Source organism: Papilio xuthus, unplaced genomic scaffold (genome assembly GCF_000836235.2).
Source record: "Papilio xuthus unplaced genomic scaffold, Pxut_1.1 DF827680.1, whole genome shotgun sequence".
In the NCBI taxonomy this organism is placed as follows: Eukaryota; Metazoa; Arthropoda; class Insecta; order Lepidoptera; family Papilionidae; genus Papilio; species Papilio xuthus.
The window spans coordinates 6632159-6658885 of NW_013530969.1; the positions used below are offsets into that span (position 1 = coordinate 6632159).

The window sequence follows — 26727 nt, forward strand, 5'->3', positions numbered from 1 at the left end:
TTTTTTAATAAAGTATTAATTTGATATTAACTAGTCTGTGGAAGAAAGTTGTCAGACATAATACCTTCTAAAAGTTTTGGAATGTACATATGAATGATAAGGAAATGAGATAATTTTTAAACTGTAGTCTGTCAGATTCATTTACACCTAGAGATGGAGTCCTGTATATATCACTGCTCAACAAATAATACAATCTTTACATATTTTTGTCATATTTCTAAATTGCCCATTCAATACATACATATATACATTTATATATTTTTAACAACAAATATATTACAGGTCAGTCAAATCATACCTTTTGAAACAGTCTCAAACATGTGCTGGTAATTTTATTTTGAACTTAACACCAATTGTCATATTTGTAAAGGAAAATTTGTCAATACTTGTCATAAAAACAGAATTAGTTTATATAAAGTTGACAAATAGTTATTAAATAATATACGATTCAATTAAGTTTCCTATACATATTCAAAAAAAATATAAATTGTCTATGGTACGAAATTTTATTTTTATAGAATTTAAAAGATTTTGTATGTGTATACATAAGTATAAATTGCATTTAATATAAACTATTGAATAATTATTAGATCATTTAATAGTAACGGTAAAAAAAATAACCTGATTCAGGATGAAATTAAAATCTACACAAATCATTAGAATTTTGTCTTTTATTTACAAATAATTGTCCAACTGTGTTGTATAAAATTTTAAACAATGTATACACATAACAAATCCAATTATTTAATAATTATTTTCTATAAACAAATATGTACGACATTAAACAAGAAAAAATTATAAATGAAAAGAAAAATTGTGCTTACATTATAGTGCAATCGATATAATTTTTTTCAAATATTTATGAAGCAGTCATACAACAAACTGCTGTACATTTCTCGTATTTACACAACACCAGAGAATTATCATCGTTAGAGCCACGGCACCAAATAACAACCTTACATATAATATCAAATGTCATTGCACTGAGCTCCCGTAGAGATCAATTTTACCACTTTTTCTTATGCTCGTCCATACTGACACCGCCGGGCCCCAAGTACACTATCATCAGGAGACCTCCGATTACTGATAGGGTCTGGAAAACAAGCATATCATTTATAAGTACTTTCCTTCAAATATTTTAATCGTAATTTGTTCTGTTAATTGCCAAAGTATTCAAACTTGACTACAAAACTGTACCTGTAGTCATAAAGCTGTATTACTGTAGTACGAATTAATACATAATTTCTATATTATTTGATAATTTTATCTAGGGTTCCATCAAAATTAAAATGTCTTCTGTTTGTTTACAAAAAAAAATCACCAAAATTCATAATTAACTTTAAAACAATCCATATTATGAAGGAACATACCTGGAAGAAGTCATATTTGAGGAAATCCCTAAGCGGCTTGTAGGAGGGCACCGCCCACCACGCATTGTGGTACAGGTTGAGCACAGTGAGCACCAACACCAGCATCAGTGCAGACAACTTAGTGCGGTATCCCACTGTAACCAGGATCATCAGGATGCTGCCCAGCAAGTCCTGGATTATCTGCAACAATCAAATAACACTGAATTTATGTCTTTGTAATACAATAGTCTGCTAGATTGTGCCAAAAAAGAAGATTGTAACTCAATTGCATGTGTTGAAATATTATATATTAAAGTTAATCAGTATCAAAAAACTAACCGTCTTTTTTTTTAATTACAATTTTCTTTTGCATTAGTGTCAGTACAGCATATAGAACGTACACAAATATATACAAAACAAAATAATTAAAATTTAGAAAATTTACAACTAAATTACTAATAAATTGGATTTTGATTGATATATAATAATAATAATAATAATAATATTTATTTATTCTCACTACAAGATTCACAAACAAATACAAACATATAAGTACAAACACAACTTTGTTGTTACATATTTGTGATTTATATGACCCTAAGTTATGTAAGCATTAAACAGAGCTAATATAAAATACAAAGCAATAAATTTCTACATGCTAATATTTATTTATAACTAAATAGTCTGATATGCAAAATTACGCTTCCTTACATTATAAAGCTATAACATGTATATAGCAAAAAAAGAAATTAAAATTACAAGTTATTTTACCACTATTACGTATACATCTAAATTATTTATTTTTTTTACAATATAATTTTAATTTGCAAAATCAATTTATTATTTATATATTTACTGTTCAATAAAATATCTCATTATATAAATATCACGGTATTTCAAATAATATGAGCATACATAATTCATATAATGGAAATATAAACGCCCATACAATTATTTACGAACCAGTGAATATTAAAAATGTCAATTGACATTATTCCGGAACAATGAGTTTCTACAGGTTTATTTATAGATGCCCTATATACGTCAGACATTTATTTTTGGTCTCGGCAAATATAAAACCCATATTCACCCTTTACGATGAAAAGAGGAGACCACAACATGTTTTAATGAATGTTTTGTAAATGCAAACCCAAATAATCTCTGATGAAGGTGAATTAAACTATAATGATAACAAATTAGGCAAAAGAAGACAATGTTGACTATGACAGTCACCTCAAACTTGGTAGACTTTGTAGGTAAGTTGGTAGGCCGAGTCCTCAATGGGGACATTTATTACCTGACGGTGAAATTAGTAGGGGTTAAAGAGACATAACATATTGCCATCTTACCTGCAAGAAGGACACTTCGAACCTAAGTAGGGTGATGAACATGAAGGCGAGCAGTATGCGTCCGGCGAGCTGCAGGTATGTCTTGGGCTTGTTCTCGCCGAGGCTGGGTACGCCCGCGAACAAGCTGCGTCCCTCCGCACGTGCCTCCGCCAGCACCAGCAGCAGGGCTCCGATCAGTGCCAAGTTACGTAGGAGGAACTGCATATCCCACAGTATGCTATATGCGAATGTCTGAAAAGTTTTTTATTTTATTTTTAATTATGGACGAAACCTTATGAGGCCTTTGCCCAGCATTTTAAGTGTGATAGAAAACTGCTTTTAGCGACAATTAGACAGCGATAGCCTGGTTATTTATAGAAGTAAAAGTTTTTGACGAGTTGTAAGTTTTACATTTGTTTGTGTAAACAGAACGGCGGCATTCATTCATACAAGATTACAAGAGATAAAATCGGAACTTGACCTTGCAATAGAAAACGTGGCAGACATTTCAAGTTGAACGACCTTACCGAAGGGCGCAGTCGTCGGGACGTATTTACATATCTGTTTATATAGAGCTGAATGCGCATTTGGCCTGACCGATCTCTGCGACATTTGACTCGGATACAATTAACGCGCGCCAAGAACGCATCAGTGGAAAAAACAAAGGTGCACTAATTTATATTCCCAGACAGACCGCTATCAATATCTTTAAAATTTTCCGATTTGTATTTATCATTCTAACATTTATAACCGGATTAGCGAATTTATCTAAGTATTTTTGCTATGTTTTAAGCGATTCGTACATAATTTAATACTCTAATATTTAGGTGTAGAAAAAACAATAAACAATTAATATCTTGACATCAATTGTCAATCGATCAAATCATCATCAAGTAAATAGTAAATAATGACCTGCAGTACAACGATAAAGAACAATATCCCACAAGCGATGTCAACCTTCAGCCTGCCGAGCACCATCACGCAGCCTCCCAGCTGACCTACTAAATTTACTATCTGAAAACAAAACAAATAGTCGTTAATATACTTAACACAATCCTTAACACGTTCAGAAACGTAATTAAACAAGGAAATTTAACAAATTACTACAAATTACACATCAGTCAAAGATTTATTTTTAAAATACGTAGTTTTTTAACACGTATTATTATATATTGAGTTACAAACTTTTGTTAGGAAGATATAAGTTGACATATTCAATGTAAATAAATGTGTTTACGATAATATAATTTACATAATAGGTGTTAAATACAAAATTAAGATATTGATCATACGTTTTATATATCCATTCATATACTTTACTATTCTGAATTTTATTAACATTATATTACAAATAATCGCCGACTCACTTCCTAATCCACGAGAATTTAATATTAAATTTATTTACGATTTAAATAAATTAATAATTAATCGAATTAAAATTATCATGGCGTCGGATGTAGCTTTATTAGACTACAAAGCTCTAATTAATTCTTTAAATTAATGTATCAATATATCGCTATACTGAAATTATTTATCAATTTTCCTACAAATTATGTTATTTCTGTCTGCTATATTATATTTTAGTTAAATATTTCCTTTTATATTACTACCAAAATTGTTGAAAAAATAATTGTGAAAAACCTCTTTCCACTGGGTTACGGACAAGAATTCTATATGTAAAAAAAATATATTGACTTGTTATACATTAATTTGGTTACAAGTTAAAGTAAAAGATCGGTAGAGCCGCAAATTTTATTCATATCATTCGCATGACGCGCAAGTGAAATTGAAGAGCGGGCCACATTCACTTTCAGTGACACAGTCTCCTCGACCTACTTACTACCCAGAGCCTTCAAATATGTTGCCGTTAGTGACGCTACCGACATTTAAATCTATGTTTTTCTTTATCGGAGTTTTGAACCCTAGTATATTACTAACTATACAAGGTAAATCAATTTTTTTAAAGGTCATAAATTATAAATTAAATTATCACTAAGTGACCCTTAGTGTACATTTATATGAAAAAAAAGGAACTGAAGTAATTTTATGACAGATTAATTCATTAAAATGCAACAAAAATAAATGAAAGGCAATTTAGAAAGTGTTGTGTAGATGACCACTAAAATGATTGCATCAAATCATCACTACATTTTTTTTTCTAATAGCGAAATAAAGGCGCGTTTAAATACTGGCAAACGACAATTGAAAAAATAAATACGAAAACGTTCTAAAATTAAATCTTCCAATCAAAACAGACAAGACAAATGTTTTGATAATTAACTATACAGATTATACTATTTATAAGCCATTTGTTATTTTTTGCTTTCGTTAATGATAAAATGTTTAATCATTAATCAACGTATTAAATGTTTTTTAATACCGGATGTCGTATAATAATAAAATAAACTAATCATCTTAAATACCATTAAGTGTGCACAGAAGTGTTATGGAAAACCTTTTGTATTTTGTATAATTAATCAACGATAAATACTATCCGAATAGACATTTCGTAATTTTATTAAGAAAAAAACCAAAACAATAATGACAAAACTAATGATAAATCACGAACACAAATTATGTAATTATAAAAATAAAGATAATATAGTGTATAGTATAGATAATATAGCGGTATGCATGACTATCGTAAATATTTCAAGACTGATCAATGCAATTGGGCTCTAGCACTGAGCTGCTGAACTGCTTGAGCTTGCTCTAATGAAATAAATTCGGGTTTTTACACATTATTATCGCTTACAATCAGTCGGTAGGTACATGAATAAACTATTTCAGTAAGGTGCTATCGCTTTTAGCAGGTAGCTATAATGAGATGTTGCCTTTTACAATTGAAATAAACTCTCTTTGCCGCGCTTTCTTCAACATACTTTCTGCAATAACTAGCTGCCAAACTTAATGCATTCTTAACATTTCATTGTTCGGCAAAAAGTCTTTTCTCTTTACAAAGAAAGTAACTATAAAAATCGATGTTTAGAATGAAGCAAGTGAACAGAACACTTATAATCTTTTAACCTTCTTTTAGTGACTAAATTATTTTTATAGGGCAAGGTTAAATAAAAAACATTTTAAATATGCTAATTCACAAATAAACTATTCTACATCATTGTATGAATAATTATGTATGTATTCAATCAGGAACATCAATTACAAAAGTCAATGACAAACATATTTACATATTAACAGCCGATATTTACTTTATGCAACAATAAACCTAGGAATAAATCTCGGAAGCAATCCAATTTCGTGTCAAATGTATGAATAGAAGACTAGAGTAGAGTCTACATTAAAAACCACTTAATTTTTTCGAATATCTATTAGAAGAAACAAAACAAATCTATCCTTAGGAAACCATGCATTTTGTCATTATAAACTGTAGTTTAAATTTCTGTTCCATACTTCATTCGGATCCTTTCAGCCAATCTGAAGTTACGTGGCTACATCCACGCAAACTTTCTCATTATATTAGTAATAAGTAAGATAAAATAAATTTCTCTAATGCCCACAGACTATCAATTTACAGTAGCATAACGTAATATTGGATGTTACGTGAGAGTGCGGCCCTTGTGTAGCAGAGCAGACACGTTCAAGCGACAACCAGTTTGTAGCCGAGCTGCGGTACGACCACGTATCTCGACACAACGCGATTACTCAACCATTTACATAATGATTGTAATACTTTTCTACCATCCAATTCGGTAAACTAAGACCCAATATATTTTACATATGCTAATTTGTATACTCGGTAAAGTCTTTTATATCTTACTAATATTACAAATGCGATGTTTGGATGTATGGATGTTTGTTGGAAGGTATCTTCAGAACAGATGGATCTCGCTTACATTTGGCATGGATGTAGAACATAGTTTGGAAGATCACATAGGCTACAAATTATTTTTTTTTTTACCCAGCGCGGTTTAATATTTAATACACTTAAATTTATTTAAGTGGAAAAATTGTGATATAGACATACTCTTACTTATTTATATTTTGCACACTTAAATAAGATTAAAATTGAATAAGGTTTTATGCAAGACTGTTTTGAATTTTTTAAAAGAATACATTGTACACTAATATGATTCAAATTCTGTAGATGCAGAGTACAATTATAACTGCATATGATTGACTATATTGATATTAGAACATACTAATTAGCATGTTTAAAGTTTATATGTATTTATGTTAATTAGATGATAAGACATAAGGTTGATGCTTTGGATATGTTCAAATTATTTATTAAATAATTTGAACATATCCAAAATAATTATTCTATGTTCAATGTGTATCAAGCAACAAAAAAAAAATAGAACAATTTTTACTAAAAAGCTATATTATAATTTAAATTTACGAATATACGAATTACGAATAATGTTGTTTGAAGAGTAGCTAAAATTCATAGAATATAGAAAATTTCATGACTATAATAAATTAATATTAGTATCTTTGCAATGTATAAAAATGTCAATTCATTATGATTTCCAACATAAGATAATAGCAAAATCATTCTTGTCATGTTACTATACATAAAAACTACTTCTCGTCTCATCTGTTTTGTTTGTTACGTAATTGTCAGTTAGAATAGTACCAGCGAACATGAATAAGCGAGAAACCCCTATAAGATAGAAAAATGATACGGTCCTTAGACTCTGCCTTATCTAGGCTTGTCTGTATTTGTGTTGATGATATTAAGAAAAACAAAAACCTACCAATATGTAAACATAGATGACAGTCCTAAGGCCACTATGGTTATATGAATAGGAATTATCCACCAGAGAAAACATTTCTCAAGGGATCCCATAACTATTGTAATTCCTATGTATGTAATGAGTATATTATTCACTAAAATATATACAAATATCTTCAAATGTACTCTCAACTCACAACAAACATGGTTGCAAGGAACTTGCCGCACCCCCATGAGATGTCCATGTAATCTCTCTGCTCTGACCACTGGAACCACATCCGGAGGCCATCCTCCAAGAATGTGGATATGAGACACAGTCGTGCAACTGTTGGTAACACATTCTTGCCTTTACGTATAACCTGTGAAGAAAAATATATTATTTAGTCATTTGAATATAAAATATGCAGTCTCATCTGTAACTTATATAAGTTACTCTTAATGTAACTGTCCAAAGCTGAAGACTCCTCCAAAAGTTGATTTACATTTGATTAAAAAGTATGGTCAACACTTAAACAGCATGACTGAAGCCTTGAAGTGTTGATTAATTATGAAAATACACACTAAATAAGTCCTTCAACTAATTAAATATGTTGAGCTTAAAAAGTATGCCAAAATCATACATAACATAAGTCCATGTCTGCTTACAATATCATGACATTATAGAATGCTTTTATTAAATTAATTTATGTAAGTTAAATGAGTACCAATTACAACAGTAGTCATCTGATAACAATATTGTTATCTGAAAAAAAAATTACATTCATGCTTACATTTCAAAAGCAACATTATATTGTAATGATAAATTACATAATATAGTATTAGTTATAAGTAATAAATCTACCTATGTTTTAAAAAAATAAATAATAAAATGGTTTTCCATACTACCTACTATCATTGTAATATTTAGCAATTAGATCTATTTTTTTTAATATTCTGATAATGTTATTCTAAAATTAGCCAATGGTATTAAGAAATATATATTACTAGCACTTGCCCTGGACATTGTCTACTTGGAATAAAAAAAAAGTATAATAAATGTCACCCAGGGATTGTATTGCTTTACTACAGAGATTTTTTAAATCAGTAAATAGTTTCTGAGCCTAATACATACAAACAAACAAACAATTAATCAAATCTTTCCTCTTTATAATATTCATATCGATTTGTATCAACTGTTAATGACTAATCTTATACATTATATTATTTGAGTTTTCTGTATGGACATAAGCATAGTAACATTTGAAAAGTGAAAGGATATTAAAGATAACAAGAAATCAAAGTCATATGAGATTCTTATTACATTTCCTTCTGCTTATTTAAATAGAAATTTAAATAATTTTAATGTTGATACCTTACTAAAAAGGACATTGACGTATTTAGAATCAGGAATCAGGTATTATAGTTAACAAATATAATTTAAACTGATTTTTATGTTATCATTTAACATTAAAATCAGATCATAATATATTTGTATTTGAAAAAGTTTGAAATGAGATTTGGAGAAATAAGACATATACAAACGTATCGAAAATTATAAAATAACTGATAACTAACATATACAATATGCTTCGTGGGCTCATCATAAGAAATTATAGCGAAATTCGAAGTTATTGTATTTTAATAGGAAAAATAAAATCACCAGTCCATCAACTTGTTCGGTGACGTGACATGTAAAATGTTAAGTACATTTCTAAATTTAAATTGCTATAAGATCTAACAAGTAATTAAACATAATTTTACCTGATCTGCCACATCTTCCGCAGTGGACACATATTCATTTGGAATTTGCATTTTCACTATTAAGGCACAACACTATCACTAAACGAAATTTCACTGTCGTTGATCGTTGAACTTGTTGGTCGGATCTCGAGTGACGTGTGGAAAGTTGGATTTACTTCCTGTAAAGCAAACTCCTAACAGAAACAAAATTTCTTATAAATGTCGTGTTATCATCTAAAAATATTAAATAAAAAATAATATTTATGTGACATAAATTTTGTTGTTAAATATATCTAATTAAAATATAAAACTTTGTTAAAAATAAACAAACTTACCGGATGTTTTGATTCAGTTAATTAAATCATTGTCAAAATGTCCACAGGTTATAAAAAGAGTTGTTGCTTATAGATTGTATACAAAATTGATATTTTCTCTTTGGGCTCTGGGGCGGGCCTCTGTCGTTGTCAAATGTCAATTCAATTGTGAAGTTGCCAAAAATGTAAAATTTCTCATATGTCAATCAACATCAACATCGAATTCTAGGAACCGAAACAATATCTGGTTAACTTTTTCAATATTAGAAATTGTAGGTATAATTAAAGTAGAGTGGATTGTTACACACCAACAAAAATGCTGTCGTATTTCAGGCATAATCATAATTTGAACTTATCTTACAGAAACAAGATAACCTATTTAGTAAGAGAAAATGCTAGAAGTTACATGTAATGATCGTTTAGGTAAAAAAGTAAGAGTGAAATGTAATCCAGATGACACAGTGGGAGACTTGAAGAAACTAATCGCTGCACAAACAGGAACAAGGCACGATAAAATTGTATTGAAGAAATGGTACACTGTATTTAAAGATCACATCAAGTTATCTGATTGTATCCTTTTACAATTTATACTTCATAAGGGTTTATGTTTATAAGTAGTTCATAAATTTGTATTATTTTACATATCACACATGCTTGTGCCTTCCATGTTTTATCATTTTTATCCATGGGCAGTTCTGAACTGGTTCAAAGACTCGGCTCTCATAAACGTGAACCGTTGAGTTCAAAACTATGTGTGTAAAAGAATTGCAAGCTGTATGGTGACTAGCAGCTTGTAGCACAAACTGCAGGTCATATCTCATATCTCTATGCTGGTACAAATTGTGCTGATCTGTGAGCCAATTTGCTGACCTGCTTCACACATGTGAACCCTGAGCTGATCTGCAGATCATAAATTATTGTTCAGTTTCTCAAGTCTAATCAAATACAATTTTACAACTTGAAAGATAGCAAGATTTAAATATAAAAGTAAAAGGTGAAGTAGCTGAAATTCTTAAAATGCTTAATTTTATCAGCTATAATAGATAATGTAAAACATTTTTTCTCATTAATTAAAATGACCTTTGTGTTTTTTTTTTGTTTAAGGTTTCAAAATTAATTTCCTTAGAAAAACTTCAGATGAAATCCATGATGGAATGAACTTGGAGCTATATTACCAATAAGTGACTTAACTAATTATAAGTTTTGTAATTATTTGATTAAATTAAGTACCCACCAATTTTTGTTTCTCTTTTGTGTCAATAATGGAAATTAAATTTATTTACAGCTATGCAAACATTATCTTTAGTTACTGGATTTGTAAAATCACTATTCTATTATCAAAGAGGTTGTGTTCAGTGTAGTAAGTTTTCTTTTAAAGCTACACATAAATAGCCTTAACTGGGCTATTGATGTATTAGGAATCTGCAGAATTAACCTGATGTGGTGCTATAACCTACACAAACAATTTTATTGTTTAGACAGTAACATCGAAAAGTAAACCACTACTCATTTACTGCCTGTTATTTTAAAATTTGTCTTGTAATAAAAAAATACATCGGACAGTTATTATAAAAGGAGTGGGTATTTTTTTTACTAAGAAATTATATAAAAATATTTAAAGCAAAATCCATAGACACAAGTCGCCATTTTGTCAAATAATATTTTTATCTATGAAAAAAGCTTCGCCTGTCACATCGTGTCGTGTCAAATTGGTGACCGTAATCCATGCAATTTACATTGTAAAATTACGGAATTTCTTGGAAGTAAAACATGCTAATGGTGCTTTTATCTTCGAGGTTCTTAATTAAATGTTAAGTATTAGTCATATATATTGTAATGGCGGAAAACGAAGGTATGTTTTAGGTCAGGAATTGTTTTTGTCGATGTAAACTGTTTGTACTAAAACTACCCATTTTCCAGAGTGCAACCTCCAGAAACCCGCGAAAACAAGCAAACAACATAATGTATTACCAATATGGGGTAATGAACAAACTATGAATCTGAATCCTTTAATATTAGCAAACATCCAAGGTTCTAGCTACTTCAAAGGTAGGTAAGCAAACATACTAACGCACAGGAGTTGGATTCACGTCAAGATTATTGTTTTACGTTTAGTTTGTTTACAAAAGTCGTTAAACATGTTTTTCAGTTATAATTAGAATATTAATATGAAATGTTGTTCCCAGTGCATCTGTTCAAGTTGAAGACATACCATGAGGTGGTGGACGAGATCTACTATCAGGTGAAGCACCTGGAGCCGTGGGAGCGTGGCAGCCGCAAGACCGCCGGCCAGACGGGCATGTGTGGCGGCGTGAGTATGTCATAAGCCTTGCTCCTCACCTCCGTTTGTTGTGTCTGCATTGCCAAGTGCAATAAAGTATGCAAGAATGTATATTAAATGAAGTGAGGAATAATAATGAAAAGAATAATTGTATTACATTCATTTTACCATATAATAGAAATCTTAAATATCCTTTAATGGCAAGATTATTATAATAATATTGTATTTTGTATATATTTACGGCAGGTCAGAGGAGTGGGTGCTGGTGGCATAGTGTCCACAGCATTCTGCCTGCTCTACAAGCTGTACACTCTGCGTCTCACACGTAAGCAGGTCAATGGCTTGCTGCAGCACACAGACTCACCGTACATCAGAGCCCTCGGTAGGTATGGTTCTTGACATGCCCATTTTTTATGTTTCTGCTTATACTTCAAATATAACAGGATGATGAAACACTTAAAACTAGTTTTATCTAGCTTTTCTGGTTCACATGTTTTTCCTATTAAGATGATTTTATTCTATGATTTCATGAGTTAAACTAACTCTCTCATTTATAGTATACTTGCTGTAAATTCAAACTAATAAGTTGTTTAACACAAGATATAATATGTCTTCATAAGATTAAACTGAAATTGACATGTTTTCAAAACATAGAGCCTTTACTAACAGAATTGAGAACATGAAAATAATTAATTTTATTTAAAAAATTGTGTTGCATTTAATGTATTTGCATTTTAAATTTAATATTGTGTAGTCAAATCAAATTTTATTTCTACTGGACATCTGACAACAGGGATGCTCAATAAATTGCAAGTAAGTTGTGTATCAAAGCATGCAATATACAAAAGAGAATATATATTTTCCTAATTTATAAAACCTAAGAATATATTGTAATTGGTCAAGTAATCGTCATTTAATCAATATCTATGAGTAAGAATTTGAACACAAATTAATATATGACATTATATGATTTAAAACAGGCTTTATGTACATTCGCTACACCCAGCCACCAGCGGACCTGTTTGATTGGTATGTGGACTACCTCGACGATGAGGAGGAGATCGACCCGCGCGCCGGCGGAGGCGGCCCCACCACCATCGGAGCCCTGGTGAGGCAGATGCTGATCAAACTGGACTGGTTCAGCACACTCTTCCCAAGAATACCCGTCCCAATACAGAAACAAATTGAACAGAAGTAGGTATAGAATTTATCTTCTTTATAATTTATTTTACATTTATATATTTGTCAACTAATATTATGGTGAACTATGATTTGTTTTTCCTTTGCTGTTGTGTGCTGTTTTGAATTACAGATGAAACAGAAATGGATTCAATACCAATTCATATTTCCTTTACTATGCAGTGGCAAATTATGAACTTTTATGAAGGAGTTTATTACTTATTTGTATTAAATTTTTTTGGCTTCATTTTTATAATTTTGTGAAAAAAAAAATGTAGGATGGGTGAGCACAACAGGCAAATGTCTGCATCAAAGCCGACTGCGACGTACCGAGGTGGCAGCGGTGGCGGGGGCGGCGCAGCAGGCTACGGCTCTTCCCGCATGGAGGCAGATCGCCGCGAGCACGATGATAGGGATAGACGAGATTATGGCGATATAGACAGGTTTGTTCAGCAATTTATGAGTTGAAACTTTGAATAGTATGTCCCTTAACCTGTAAAACATTCTGTATGCATTGATGTTATCATATGAGTACTAAAATAGTAGTTGTTAAATTAGCATTTATAAAGAATTTCTAAAATGTATTTTCAGATACTCAAAAGACAGACCTGCAAAACGGGATGATAGAGACAGAGACCGCGATAGAGATAGAGAGCGCGAGAGAGACAAAGATAGAAGGGACAGAGATAGAGAGCGCGAAAGAGACCGAGACCGACGTGACAAGCACCGCGACCGGTCACGAGACCGCCACCGCCAGCGCTCCCGGTCCAGAGACCGCCGCTACAGATAGTACCACGCTAAAATCTTTCAATTTGGTCTAAAAGTGTAATTGACAAATAAAACTAGTAATAATGTTTTTTATTCTATCATTTCGCTGTACCTCTAAGAAGAAGTTAATAAAAGATTGGCAATCGACCGTGACTCAGTCGGTACCGAATTAAAAAAGAACTTGGTAGCCTATGTGTTCTTCCAGACTATGTTGTACATTTAGGTCAAATAACATCGAAATTATTTTAGCGGTTCTGGAGATAACTTCTATCAAACATCCATCTATCCATTTTAACATTTGCATTATTAATAGAAAGAAGTTACACTATAAAGTTTGTTTTTACACAAAAGACAAAAGAATTTACAATTCAGCATTTATTATAATAAAATTTGTAAATTAATGTTACATCAAGAATGTAATTTTGTATTGTATAACAAAAGAGATAGTAGCATCAAAGTAATTGCTATTGCACAAGAAATTGTTACATTAGTATCTGCATTTCAGCTTATACCTAACAGAAATAAATTACTCAAGATCTAAAACAGCTATGCAAATAATTCTTTCATCATATTCTAAGCTGCTGCGCCTTTAGTGTTCTCCTGTTGTTCAAACTTAGGATATTTGTTTTCCACATCGCTCCAAGTGATCCTGGCATTTGCTAAATCCCTTACAATAGCAGAGACATCTTCCAGTGGTAGACGCACTTGTCCCATGCTATCTCTTTCTCGCAAAGTTACAGAATGTGGTTGTTTTGTTGTGTCAAAATCTACTGTAATAGCATATGGAACCCCCAATTCATCTGTTCTGGCATACCTGCGCCCAATAGAACCAGAAGAATCATCTACTTTGTGAGAAACATCAACCAAAAGTAACTCTTTCGATAATTCCTTAACAAAAGGTTGAAATTCAGCATTGCCACTCAAAGGTAGCACAGCACATTTCATTGGTGCCACTGCTGGTGGAAGTGAGAAGTAAGTTCTTTGTTCATCACCATCCCTCATTTTAAAGTTATGCTCCAATATACTGTACAGGATTCTACCAATACCAAATGATGGTTCAATCACACTTGGAATTATTTCTTCTACATGAACTGTCTTTTCACTTTTCTTGACAGAAACAAGATTTGGGGTCAGTTTGAAAGACCCATTTGGAGTAACAAGATCATAATGTCCCTGAGTTGCAAGCTTATTTTCTAATTCTTCTAAGGCTGCAGGTTCTAGTGTTGCTAAAGTATCATTAATAATCTTGGCATCCTTCTTAAATTCCTTGCCAATAGCAGCTTTGTTTGAAACAGCTTCAACTACTTTAACCTGTTTTGGAGCTGGTAGTTTCTTCTCGGCAGCAAGTCTTATGCCTGTAGCCTTGGTGTGTTGAGTTAAATCATAAGCAGATCTGTCAGCACATCCCACACACTCAACCCATCCATAGCTAGTGAGACATTCTGCATCCCAACAATCGCATGCATAGTGAGCCATCTCATTACCCATGTGCTGTCTGAATCTCAGCTTCTTTGAATCAATGCCAACTGCCAGCATGTACAAATGAATCCTGGCCATGAAGTAGCCCAGAGTTTCATTATTAACAATATGTTTAGCCACTGCATCTCCAATTGTCATAATTTCTGCTGGCCTGCCTTGTTCCTGGTTGTCTGCAGAATACAGCAGCATTTTTGTATCTTTCACAGAATCAAACTTTGGATGGTCCTTTGAATCACAGAAGTGTTCAATTTCACACATAGTAAACTCTCTGACTCTGAGGAGGCCTGAGCGAGGAGATATTTCATTTCTAAATGAGTTACCAATTTGTGCAGCTGCAAATGGCAGACGTCCTTGATTGAATTCCAATAAGCGTTTAAAATTTACAAAGATACCTTGTGCTGTCTCTGGCCTCAGGAATCCTTTCACTAGACCTGAAGGCCCAATTTGGGTGTTGAACATTAAATTAAATTCTATGGGTGGAGTAAGATCATTTCCTGTTATGGGGGACTTCATGTTGAACCTTTCCATTAGAGCAGACATTTCATCTGCATTCATTCCATCGAGCTTCACTAAGATGTCTTCTATTTCAGATTTGAGTTCAGCTTTTGTATTCTTCTCACTTTTGATTTTTTCTAGATGAGCCTTAATTAGATGGTCTAAGCGGAAGCATTCACCTGACTTCACATCTTTAGTCATAAGATCAGCAAATCTTTCTACATGACCAGAAGCTTTCAAAACAGGTTCTGGGGTTAGAATAGAACAGTCAACTTCCAGCATATTCTCTTGAAGGATAAAATACTTTCTCCACAGTTGAATCATGTTACTTTTCAGAGCACATCCCATTGGGCCAAAGTCAAATTGGCCAGTAATACCACCATAAATTGCGAAAGACTGATCATAAAAGAATCTTCTTTTGATAAGATCTTCCATTTTTGCTCGATCAAATATTTCATCGCTAGGCGCAAGGCTTAGTTCTTTGTCTTCTAGTATTTTCTTACGAGCCTTCAATTCAGCAACAGCTTTTTTGATATCTAGTTCTGGTGCTTTCTCTTCCTTTAATTTTCTAACAAGATCGCCTTGACTTTTGACGCTAGCTCTCAGGGGAGCTAAAATTTCTTCGATTTTTGGATCAGCCATAATTCTTTCTCGTAAAGGATTAGGAATTTTTATTTTTCGGTGAAGTTTATTGCTGCCCCACTCGCTAGAAAATAACTTGCAATGAACTTGAACAGATGGTATGCGCTTACTAAATACACTACATTTATAGACGAATGATATAACGTTTCTCATTTATTACGTGAGAAACGATGTATTTATTGATCACATATGGAGTTAAACCGGTGACAAAGCAATCGCGTGTTCGGTGTTCGGTGATGAAGTTTCTAAGTGACAAATGTCACAGTGACTTATACGTGGCTGATCTTGGAAATGCCATTATACGATAAGAAATAAATAACAAACTTCGCACTGTACCTAATTTAATATAATCTTGAATTAAACGAAACAAGTATTTTTAATAAACGGTTGTTGTATTAAAAATAAATATTTTTATAATGTTTTAATAGCTTTTTAGCTCTTAAATGTAACATAACACTGGCAATATATGAACTAGCTCTATCTCTTTCGGACATTAAATCAATGCATACAATTATCATAAGATAAAGCGTGATGGGGATAGTTTAATTATTTGTTTTCTTTTTCAAATATCTCATTTTTGACAGCACAAAGAAGGCGGCCATTTTATAGCTTCTTAAAGAATAGGAACGAGCTGTAGTTTTCGTATAGCAAAAATTTATTTGTTCTAGTTTTATAAATTATTTCAAACTAGCCTTTTAAACTACGTACAAAACAGTATACGTATTTAGTGTAAGTTTAGTTATATTTATGAACTGAGCAAGGAGAAATGGACGATCCAAACAGGATGATGGCGCATAGCGGCGGGCTGATGGGACCGCAGGGCTACGGCCTGTCTGGGGAAGGTGCCCCTACGGCGGGAGAGGGTGAGGCTCGTAAACAGGACATAGGAGAAATTCTACAACAGATCATGAATATTACCGACCAGAGCCTTGACGAAGCCCAAGCAAGGAAGCACACACTAAATTGTCATAGAATGAAACCTGCCTTGTTTTCTGTGCTATGTGAAATTAAGGAGAAAACGGGTAAGCATTATTTGTGTATTGAGTTTAATTTAACAAAAAAAAAGAAAACATTTAACATATTAAGTATTTTTTGTTCATTTTTATTTAAATCAGTAACTTAGTACATAATTTATGTGCAGTGCTGTCACTTCGTAATACTCAAGAGGAGGAGCCTCCGGACCCGCAGCTGATGCGGCTGGACAACATGCTGATAGCAGAGGGTGTTGCGGGGCCTGAGAAGGGTGGAGGTGCGGGTGCTGCAGCCTCTGCGTCGGCCGCCGCTGGCGAGTGGGGTAAACACTGTCCTAATTAACTTATTAATAGTTGGTGTTGGATTAGGTGCATGCTATTGTTTATCCAAAGGTCATTATTGTTACATTTAAAAAAATATAGTAAATCAGATAAATAAATGAGAAATGAGTGATTTTAGCATTATTCCTATGTGGTAAATCATTGATATAGCTTATGGGCATTTTAAAATGATAATGGTTACTGATTTTTTTCATAAGACTATGTTATTATTTTATAATAAGTACACTATATATTTTTCATTTGGTGCTTAATGTTGGCATATTCTATTTCTACTTGCACCTTTTTGGGCATGGTTGATTAAATTGGCATGATTAAGTTAAAAAATTTGTAGTGATTTTCTTTGACACAAGATAGTTAATTGAATAGTGATTAATTGTATATAATAATTTAAACTGGTTTAATATGATAGCCATTTGCAATATGTTATTTGTTTTATAATAAAAATGCAAAGTTTACAAATTATTTTTTGCAAATATAGGCTGTGTACAACACTGTTTATTTGAGTATTATGAGTCTTAATACTTATTTTTCTTAGTAAAACAAATAACTTTTATCCTATGATAATTTCTATTTAAATATTTTTACATCAAAAAATGTATTAAATTAACTTTACCATGATTAGCACAATGCTGAAAAAATGGTTGGGAAATAGTAAAATTAATATTGACTTGTTTAATATGTAGTAGTCCTTGCAAGTGGCTAACTAACATATACTGGGATGGAGGTTGCATGTAACTCTTTCTGTCCTCCCATTTGCTGCAACTTAAGGCACTGTGGCTCAAGCAGATAACGCGATCGAGCACTCGGACTATCGCGCGAAGCTCGCCCAGATCCGCCAGATATACCACCAGGAGCTAGACAAGTACGAGAACGCCTGCAACGAGTTCACCACACACGTCATGAATCTACTGCGCGAGCAGAGCCGCACCAGGCCAATTACACCCAAGGTATGTGTAAAATTTCTGTGTCCTATGTCCTTTTTTTTTCAGAGGGCAATGCTTTATGCATACTCCGCGCCCCGTGGGGGACGCGTTAGTTATGTGGGATTCTCCTCCATAGCGGAAGTTATTTACACATCGCTGTATTCTCTCTCATACTCATATGTTTAAGAGATTTTTATATAAGAAAGAGAAGGTTATATTAGAAAAGGAAGGGAATAAAATGAAACAGCTTATTTGTTTTTCAATTTTCTTTATTTTCGTACAGGAAATTGAACGAATGGTTCAAATAATTCACAAGAAGTTCAGCTCTATCCAGATGCAGCTGAAGCAGTCCACTTGTGAGGCCGTCATGATACTGAGATCGCGGTAAGTGCAAAATTAAATGCAATATTGTATGTGTAAAATTATATCAAAATCATTTTTCATTAGTAGATACTATGAAATGCACCGCTTGGTCATATTCACTATTAATTCACATTAAACAAAGTTTGCTACTAAACAATCTTAAACAACACAAAAAATTTCCAAATCAAATATTAAAAAAAAATTATGCTTCCTTGATAGTTCCTAGCATTATTTCTTAGATCATAAATTAATCATCTCAATATTTACAAAATAATCCGTCTCCAGATTCCTAGACGCCCGTCGCAAGCGACGCAACTTCAGCAAGCAGGCCTCTGAGATCCTCAATGAATATTTCTACTCTCATCTCTCAAACCCGTACCCCAGTGAAGAGGCGAAAGAGGAATTGGCCCGCAAGTGTGGCATCACTGTCTCACAGGTTATTATTCACCCAAAGTGGGTTTTGTACTCCGATAATAAGTCTCCGCGAACCTTTGGTGGATTGGGTTGTTTAAGATTGCATATTTAAAAGTTATATTGTACCCAGGTGTCCAATTGGTTCGGCAACAAGCGCATTCGCTACAAGAAGAACATCGGCAAGGCTCAGGAGGAGGCGAATCTGTACGCGGCTAAGAAAGCAGCGGGTAAATACTGTTTTCATAAATAATTTATACTCAAACAATAACTTTATCGCGGGTATTTAAATATTATAATGTTAAAAATGTATCGAAATTTCTCCCCCAACTAGAATTTTTTTTATTCGCGTCATGTTTGACATATTATAGTCAATAGCTGTATAGCATAGATGACATGACGCGCTGTACACTATGGTTTCCGCACACAGACCTGCCTTGGATTGGCGCGTGCAGGCGCGATGCTAGCTCCCCTCCGGCCCGACCCACCTCGTATTACAGTAAACTATCATTATTTACGTCCTTATTGATATCTCTATCACATCTACACCCCCAATCATAAACAAAAAAATAGACATTGTATAATGCAAAATAGATTTTATTATACATTAAAGTTATAAAATATATATTTTAAAATCATAAATATGTATACTGTAAATATGGTATATAATAGTATTGGCACCCAGGGCAGCCATCTAATTATTTAAATTTTATTTAACCTTAGCAAGCGAAAGAGAATACATTATTTTAATCTAATATGCTTATATTCCCGTCTAGTCCCCATAAAAACTCCTCGTAGAAGATAAAATATGATGTGCAGGCCTTCGTTAACGAGGCAAACCTAAATATAATAAGATTGATGAGGTCGTTATTGTCTGCAGCAGCGGGGGCGTCACCGTACTCGATGGGGGCGGCGTCAGGCACGGCCACGCCCATGATGTCTCCGGCGCCCACACAGGACAGCATGGGCTACTCGCTGCCCGCGCCCGGCTACGACGCGCCGCAGCCCGGCTACGACCCCGCCATGGGATACGACCCCATGCACCAGGATCTCTCGCCTTAACTCTACTTGAGCTCTATTAAAGGTTATTTATATTTATTTTGTACTAGCTGTCGCACTCGACTCCGTCCGCGCTAAATTAAAAAAAATGAACTTGTTGCCTATGCGTTCTTACAACAGATCTACATGTATGCCAAATATCAGCAAGATTCATGCAACCGTTCTGGAGATACCTTCAAACATCCATTCATTCGAACTTATTCGCATTTATGAGATTAGATGTAAATTTACATTTTTATTAGAATTGGTAGTTTTATAAAATGTTTTTGTTGCAGGGCCCGAGAGTGCGAATGTAATCGTGCAGCTTCCACAGAATTGCCATTTACTACGTAACTTACTTATATCTAGTGAGCCTTAGCGGTTAGGACATTATGTATACTATGAACTTTACGAAACATTTTAGCTCTAATATTTTTGGACGGAACTTAAATTTGCCCTGTATTCTATTTGACTGGTGCACACAGTATTGTTTTTATATTATGTAACTTTATTTTACTATAACTAACCTTAAAGGCTGTTTTAAAATGATTCTAAACAAATTGATCTTGAAAGACTTCTTTTCGAAGTGATTTCTTCATTTTTACAAAGTTATAGAATGAATATATAGTATTATTTAATATATCTTCAATGTATACGCAGTTTAAAGTATTATTTCTGAACAGATCAGTGATTTATTAAAAATGTTATGCTTCGCTGGATTTGACAGTATTACGTCAATGGCGGGATCTCTTGTTTCTACGTTCACTAACCTTTACTATACGACGGTGGATATAAATATACGATAGATGTAAGCATATTTTAGTAGAGAATTAACTTTAAGTGAAGTTGTGTCCTGTCTTTTTGTGATTGCAGCTGTTTGATCCTCGAATGACTAAAGTATATATGTAAACCATTTTACATATGTTTTAAACAATTTCTTTGGTCTGAATATTTATCAAGTCTTTAACTTTTGCATATGAAATGTGAAAACTTGTGTTATGTGAACAATATAATTTTTAAATATTGTTAATTTTTACAAACACAATTTTTATATACTTTTGTAATTGTTTAGTTAAATGTCTTATATTTTGAGTTTTACAAATAAAAAAATGTAAGAAATTGTTTAAAATTACTGTAAAGTGTTGGAACGTTGTGATGTAGTGGCTGAGACGGGGAGAGGGTCGTTTTGTGTGCAATTTAATATTTTATTAGAAACGGTTGTGTTTACGCACACGAAGTATTTTCGTCTTAATCATGGTGTCCTATTAACAATAGCTATTTTTTATCAATCTTTTACTTTTACTAACCACTTTTCGTTCGCAGCGAACTGACGCGCACGTGTGTAACGTTGTTAGCGTCACAACTAAATGTTATATTTTTATGAGGTACTACCTTAGTGGCTTCTACTATATATTATATTTTCATGTATTTAGTAAATAAGTTATTATTTTATCATCGTTCTTATTGAATATACGAATAATGTAATACGAAATGCAAATGAAATACGAATAACACTTAGTGAATAGTTTGATTACGAGAAAAAAATATTATATTATATAGAATTAAGTTGATGTGTTCTAAAATCAAGATATCTGAAACAGTATACGATGAAATTTGAAAACTTTTAAATAAAAATTTAAATAAAATTGCTACCGATTGCAGAGAGTGCACCGCCGCCATGTCGACTATACAAAAATATTGCGCCAGTGTGTACTTATAAGTTGTACGGCGCGGGCGCTGGGGGCGGTGTGGAGCTGCGCACGCGCATGCGGCGGTGTGCGCAACATGTATACGACGACTTCATTGTTATTGCGACCATCAGATTGACTTAAATACATTTTTGTGTAGTTAACTATTTTGTTTTATTTTTAAAACCTTTGAACATCGTCAGAAAATTTTTCATTCTATCAGAATGGAATGTTTATCACGCTCATTAAAATTGCTAATCCATCCAGTACACCTTCATAATAATTTTCACATTTTTAAGCTTTATCTTCCTAATTTAGCTGAGATTAGGATAAACAGTTTAACCACTTACAGATTCTGATGATAACATGCTAAAGTGCTAAAAAAACTAACATACTGCACCTAATTATTCCTTTCTATTTCAAGTTGGTGTATAAAAGTGTATTTGGACAAAAATTTTATTGTATTTAATTCAATAAAATAGATAAAGTCTTTAAATTTCTGTTATCGCTAATTATTAGATAGATTTACCACTAGCGGTGCCATAATATTACATTTTTGAGTAACAATAGCTCAAAAATATATTTGGAATTCGATTACGTGATATGTTCATTTATTATCCATTGATAGCGATTGTGATTATGATAATACATGCAAAACAAGTCACATCGATAACAAAATGTTTTTGTTTTTGACAAAATTCCCTATTTATCATATTGTTTCGTGACTTAAAAATATGAGAAAAGGACCGAGACTTTTTAAACTGCCTGAGTCCTCTACCACGTTTAGAAGCACGAACAGTGACCTCTTGTCAACCTTTGACTCCCTTATAAATGTCCGCCTTTGATCCTTAGCGGACGACAAAAAAAACATCCAGTGCCTTTTTAGACACTAACCCGAAGACAAACCCGTAGCCCGAGAATTCGGGACAAACGCACAGGTGGCAATCTTACGTAGTAATTATTGTTATCCAGAGAGTTTAACCAAATGTTATCGATCCCTTCTAATAATTGCACTCCTTTTGGATAAAAACAATAACTTAATAAAAACTATTTTGTTTGTATATATGTTTATCAGCGTTGTCTTGACCTTCAACTCTGTGAGTAAGCAACTTCACGACAGGCATTCAATGAAAATGACTCGTTTGTCGTTGTCGAGTCAGTTTCGTGTTGACATCAGATCAGAGCGGTATTTTTCTTTTCATTGTATTATTTTTTTATATTCTTTACTTGTAATGTTAAGATCTATTAATGCTTTAACTAAAATCGTGCCAAGTACACAAAATTGTAAGTAGACAATCTACCATATCAATTGTAATACATAACCAATAAAGTAGATGACGAAACATGATATAAATAATAAGGAAAACATTTTGATGTAGTCCTACTAAGCTCGACTTTAATAATTTTTTTGTGGAATTACCATAACAAAAGATCAATTTTTGTGGAATAGGACCACAGATTATGTGATATGAGTGTTGGTCATAATGAAAACCGTAATTTAAAAAAAAAATTAGAACGATTTTATCCGCTTTGGTTACCCTTGTAAAGGTTTAAATTAAAAACAATACTTTTGTAATACTTCTTTAAAATAATACAACTGTAAATAAAACGCATGTCATTGAGTATAATTTAAAAATTACTTTAAAATTAAATTCTTAACAAGTGCCTTGTATTGCAGCAAGAATGACCAGCATACATAGTGCATACATAGAGGAAGTTCACGATGTGCCAATTTCCGTAATCACAAGGCCTTTCATTCCGGAACTAGATGAAAAAAAAGTACAGTCACTGATGGAAACTATACAAGTAAGCATTTTTTTTATAGAAGCAAATGTGTTAGTCGGTTTTATGTAGAGTTAATTAGAGATTTTTTTATTCTATCGTTGAACACGACTTGTTATTTTTATAATTATAATTTTTTATACAATACTTATTGATTTCCAATATGCTGTAGAAACGGGGTCCCCACGATTTTTTAGATTAGACTTTCCTTGTTCACAAAGTAATGTATTCGATCCGGCAGCAGCTGCACAACATCTAATCGTGTCGCTGTTTGTAACATTATCTATTGAGAAATATTATATTGAAAATCACTTTACTTCGATTGATTAGAATCTGTTCGTTTTCCTGATACAGTTGATCCCTGGACATAAAATCGCAGACCATAAAGAAGTGTTGCAAGGTCAAACCACACAATGATATCCTAACACTAGATATGTTTCAAAACTTATTTTGTATAATTTCCAATGTTTTATTTTGATTTTATACGCATCAAAAGTTGGCTAAATAGAAAATCACTTCATAATATTATTTTAGCTTATTAGCATTCAGGTAAAGCGATTCCACACAGTATTTTTGTGTATTGCTTACGTAAATTGACTTTGTAATAATATTAACTTTAGGCAATGTCAATTGTAGGTCGATTGAACGTTTGAATTTTTGTACATACTAAATATTTGTGATGAAAATTTTCGCTTACATTCTGATGTTAATTAGGATGGAAGCGAATATCAATAAAATTAAAATTAACTTCTAGAAAGAAGAAGAGGATGGTAAAGTACCTCCAATAGATGTATTATGGATCAAGGGCACAGAAGGTGGTAACTACTACTATAGTTTTGGCGGCTGCCATCGCTTCGCCGCGTACAAGAGACTGAACAGACCCACCATACCAGCAAAATTGATCAAATCCACTGTCACTGACCTGCAGACATATCTTGGCAGCAGCACGCCTAATCTAAAGTAAATGTTAAGTGTTAAGTTTTTTTATTGTTGTATTTTAACAAATATATAAATGATAGTTGTATGTATATTTAGGCCACGTTTATTTATGCAGCAAATAGATTTCGAAAACGAATTTCGCTTTTGAGCGTATTTGTATGTAGTGCTCCCATCTAGATGTGTTTATATCTATGGCATAATAAATATATTTATTGTAATGAAGAAATACATGAAGTAATTGTTATTTAATGCAGCGTTTCTTCTTAAAATACATTATGACGTATTAATTACTCTTAATTATTACGATATAAACCTCTATTGGAAAAAGATTTAGGTATTTTACGCAAGGCCATATACTTAATTTTGCCAATTAGTATTTAAAAAGATAATTTGTAATTAACAATAATTTTGCAGTATTTAAAAAGTAATTATCAAAAATTTATTTTAAATCAAAAAGAGAACAAATTAAGAATAATGATAACATATTAATATTTAAATCCAAAATGTGCATGCATATTCCAAATGCCTTTATTTATTTTTGGTATAAGATTTTTTTTTTACAATAATATTTTTGTATACGTAATAAATATACGTAATTGTGACTATATATCATCATATTCTGTTAATTGTTATTTGGTTATAAAATAAAACAAAGTTTGATTTCTCCAACCGTGTATTTATTTTGGAGTCGTCCTATCCAACTAGAGAACAATGAGATATGCTGCTTTTTTTCTTTTTATTATATTTACAAACATAATACATAAATAATATAAAAATACATTTACACATTATCATCACCCTTTCGACCGCTTCTTCCGCTCAAACAAATGAACACAAACCTATTTTTTAGAACAATAGCGCAACTTTACGTTTTTATGCCAATAATATTTAAAAACATACACAAAAAAAATCACAAAATCTGTGCGTGTTATTTTAAAACTTTAGGCCATTCTGTAAAAAAAATCTATTACAGATTGCAAAACATATTACATAATAATTGCGTTTTGTCTATATAATGCAAAAAAAAAAATCCAAAACAGTAGTCTATTGAAACCTTTTTCGAAAATTATTTATATTTTACTTTTTACACAATGTTTTAATGTAAAAATAAATATTTAATTTACAATTTAACTACAAAGCTCATTTATTTATCGTTCTAAATAAAATTTTGATTTTAACACCATACGAGTTTTTATCCCAAAGAACGGTCCTCTTTCCAACTGAATAGAAAAAATATATATCTTTACGTTGCAACAATCATATTTTTTATATGACTTCGTACCTGTACCATTTCTATCCACATAGTAACAACGTTCGAAACCACTGACCTTGAAATTCCACTGGACATGCTACAAGCCATTGTATTTTGTGCCTATTTCATTTTCGCCATTATTGCGGTGACGGTATCCTGATTGGATACTCGAACTATGAAACGCTTTATGTCGGAAAGAAGCAAAAGCTGTCATTTCCGAGCAGTGACCTGTCCAGTGGATATCTAACGAGATAAAGGTCAGCGCCCGAAACCACCATCGGCAAAATACAATTTCATCTTCCATATATTACACGAAATATTTTTATATCGGAAACTCGTCCTCACAACTCGACATAAAGCAGCGTTTAACCATTTATTATATTTTTTAAATTCACTACTAATTAATTTTAATTACATTGAAGCATTTAAATATTTTTTTTAATACATAAAATTTTAATTGTTATATCTATTTACAATTTATTATGTCGTGTGGGAAGTGGCTGTAGAATAATACCATTTCATTGAAGACTGAGACTAGAACGTTGCGTTTAAAAAAAAACACAAACTACTATTGACTCTATGGCAATCTAGCATTCAAATTTTTTCGCAAATGTTAATGGTCATTCTTACAGCCACTTCCCAAAATATGTAAAATTCTAAATCTAAAGTTTGACATATAGAAAATATTCTTTCAATATATTTTATCTATCTGGAAGGATATCTGTCATTGTTTTTGTAATTCCCGAGTCCATATAAATACCCTTTGTC

General features: G+C 32.3%; 5 protein-coding genes across 8 annotated transcripts; 3 read left to right on the forward strand and 2 right to left on the reverse strand.

Annotated features, from left to right (window-relative positions):
- Positions 1-653: 653 nt before the first annotated feature.
- On the reverse strand, positions 654-9286 carry Surf4 (Surfeit locus protein 4). The gene is made up of 6 exons (XM_013311546.1): positions 9114-9286; positions 7571-7732; positions 3590-3691; positions 2699-2929; positions 1371-1550; positions 654-1093 (listed from the first exon to the last, which is right to left on the reverse strand). Exons 1-6 carry the CDS (start codon positions 9162-9164, stop codon positions 1007-1009), a joined length of 813 nt encoding a protein of 270 aa, XP_013167000.1. The 5' UTR covers positions 9165-9286; the 3' UTR covers positions 654-1006.
- Positions 9287-11086: 1800 nt separating this feature from the next.
- On the forward strand, positions 11087-13722 carry LOC106117290 (pre-mRNA-splicing factor 38B). Its single transcript, XM_013311523.1, has 7 exons — positions 11087-11258; positions 11327-11455; positions 11593-11717; positions 11934-12069; positions 12668-12881; positions 13145-13309; positions 13458-13722. Exons 1-7 carry the CDS (start codon positions 11243-11245, stop codon positions 13654-13656), a joined length of 984 nt encoding a protein of 327 aa, XP_013166977.1. The 5' UTR covers positions 11087-11242; the 3' UTR covers positions 13657-13722.
- Positions 13723-13994: 272 nt separating this feature from the next.
- On the reverse strand, positions 13995-16510 carry GlyRS (glycine--tRNA ligase). Its single transcript, XM_013311524.1, has one exon. It carries the CDS (start codon positions 16401-16403, stop codon positions 14208-14210), a length of 2196 nt encoding a protein of 731 aa, XP_013166978.1. The 5' UTR covers positions 16404-16510; the 3' UTR covers positions 13995-14207.
- Positions 16511-16819: 309 nt separating this feature from the next.
- On the forward strand, positions 16820-22150 carry exd (PBX homeobox extradenticle). Of its 4 annotated transcripts, none has more exons than XM_013311644.1 (9): positions 16820-17272; positions 17392-17544; positions 18332-18510; positions 18770-18870; positions 19135-19285; positions 19394-19490; positions 19691-19759; positions 20141-20344; positions 20595-22150. In XM_013311644.1, exons 1-8 carry the CDS (start codon positions 17017-17019, stop codon positions 20320-20322), a joined length of 1188 nt encoding a protein of 395 aa, XP_013167098.1. In that variant the 5' UTR covers positions 16820-17016; the 3' UTR covers positions 20323-20344; positions 20595-22150. The 4 variants fall into 4 exon arrangements, with proteins under 4 accessions (XP_013167098.1, XP_013167099.1, XP_013167100.1 ...); XM_013311645.1 differs by having other exon boundaries at positions 16821-17272; positions 18350-18510; XM_013311646.1 differs by lacking the exon at positions 19691-19759 and having other exon boundaries at positions 16821-17272.
- A 975-nt stretch (positions 22151-23125) lies between these two features.
- On the forward strand, positions 23126-25113 carry Srx (sulfiredoxin). Its single transcript, XM_013311395.1, has 3 exons — positions 23126-23270; positions 23665-23792; positions 24523-25113. The coding sequence occupies exons 1-3, from the start codon at positions 23219-23221 to the stop codon at positions 24730-24732; spliced, it is 390 nt and encodes a 129-aa protein (XP_013166849.1). The 5' UTR covers positions 23126-23218; the 3' UTR covers positions 24733-25113.
- The last annotated feature ends 1614 nt before the right edge of the window (positions 25114-26727 follow it).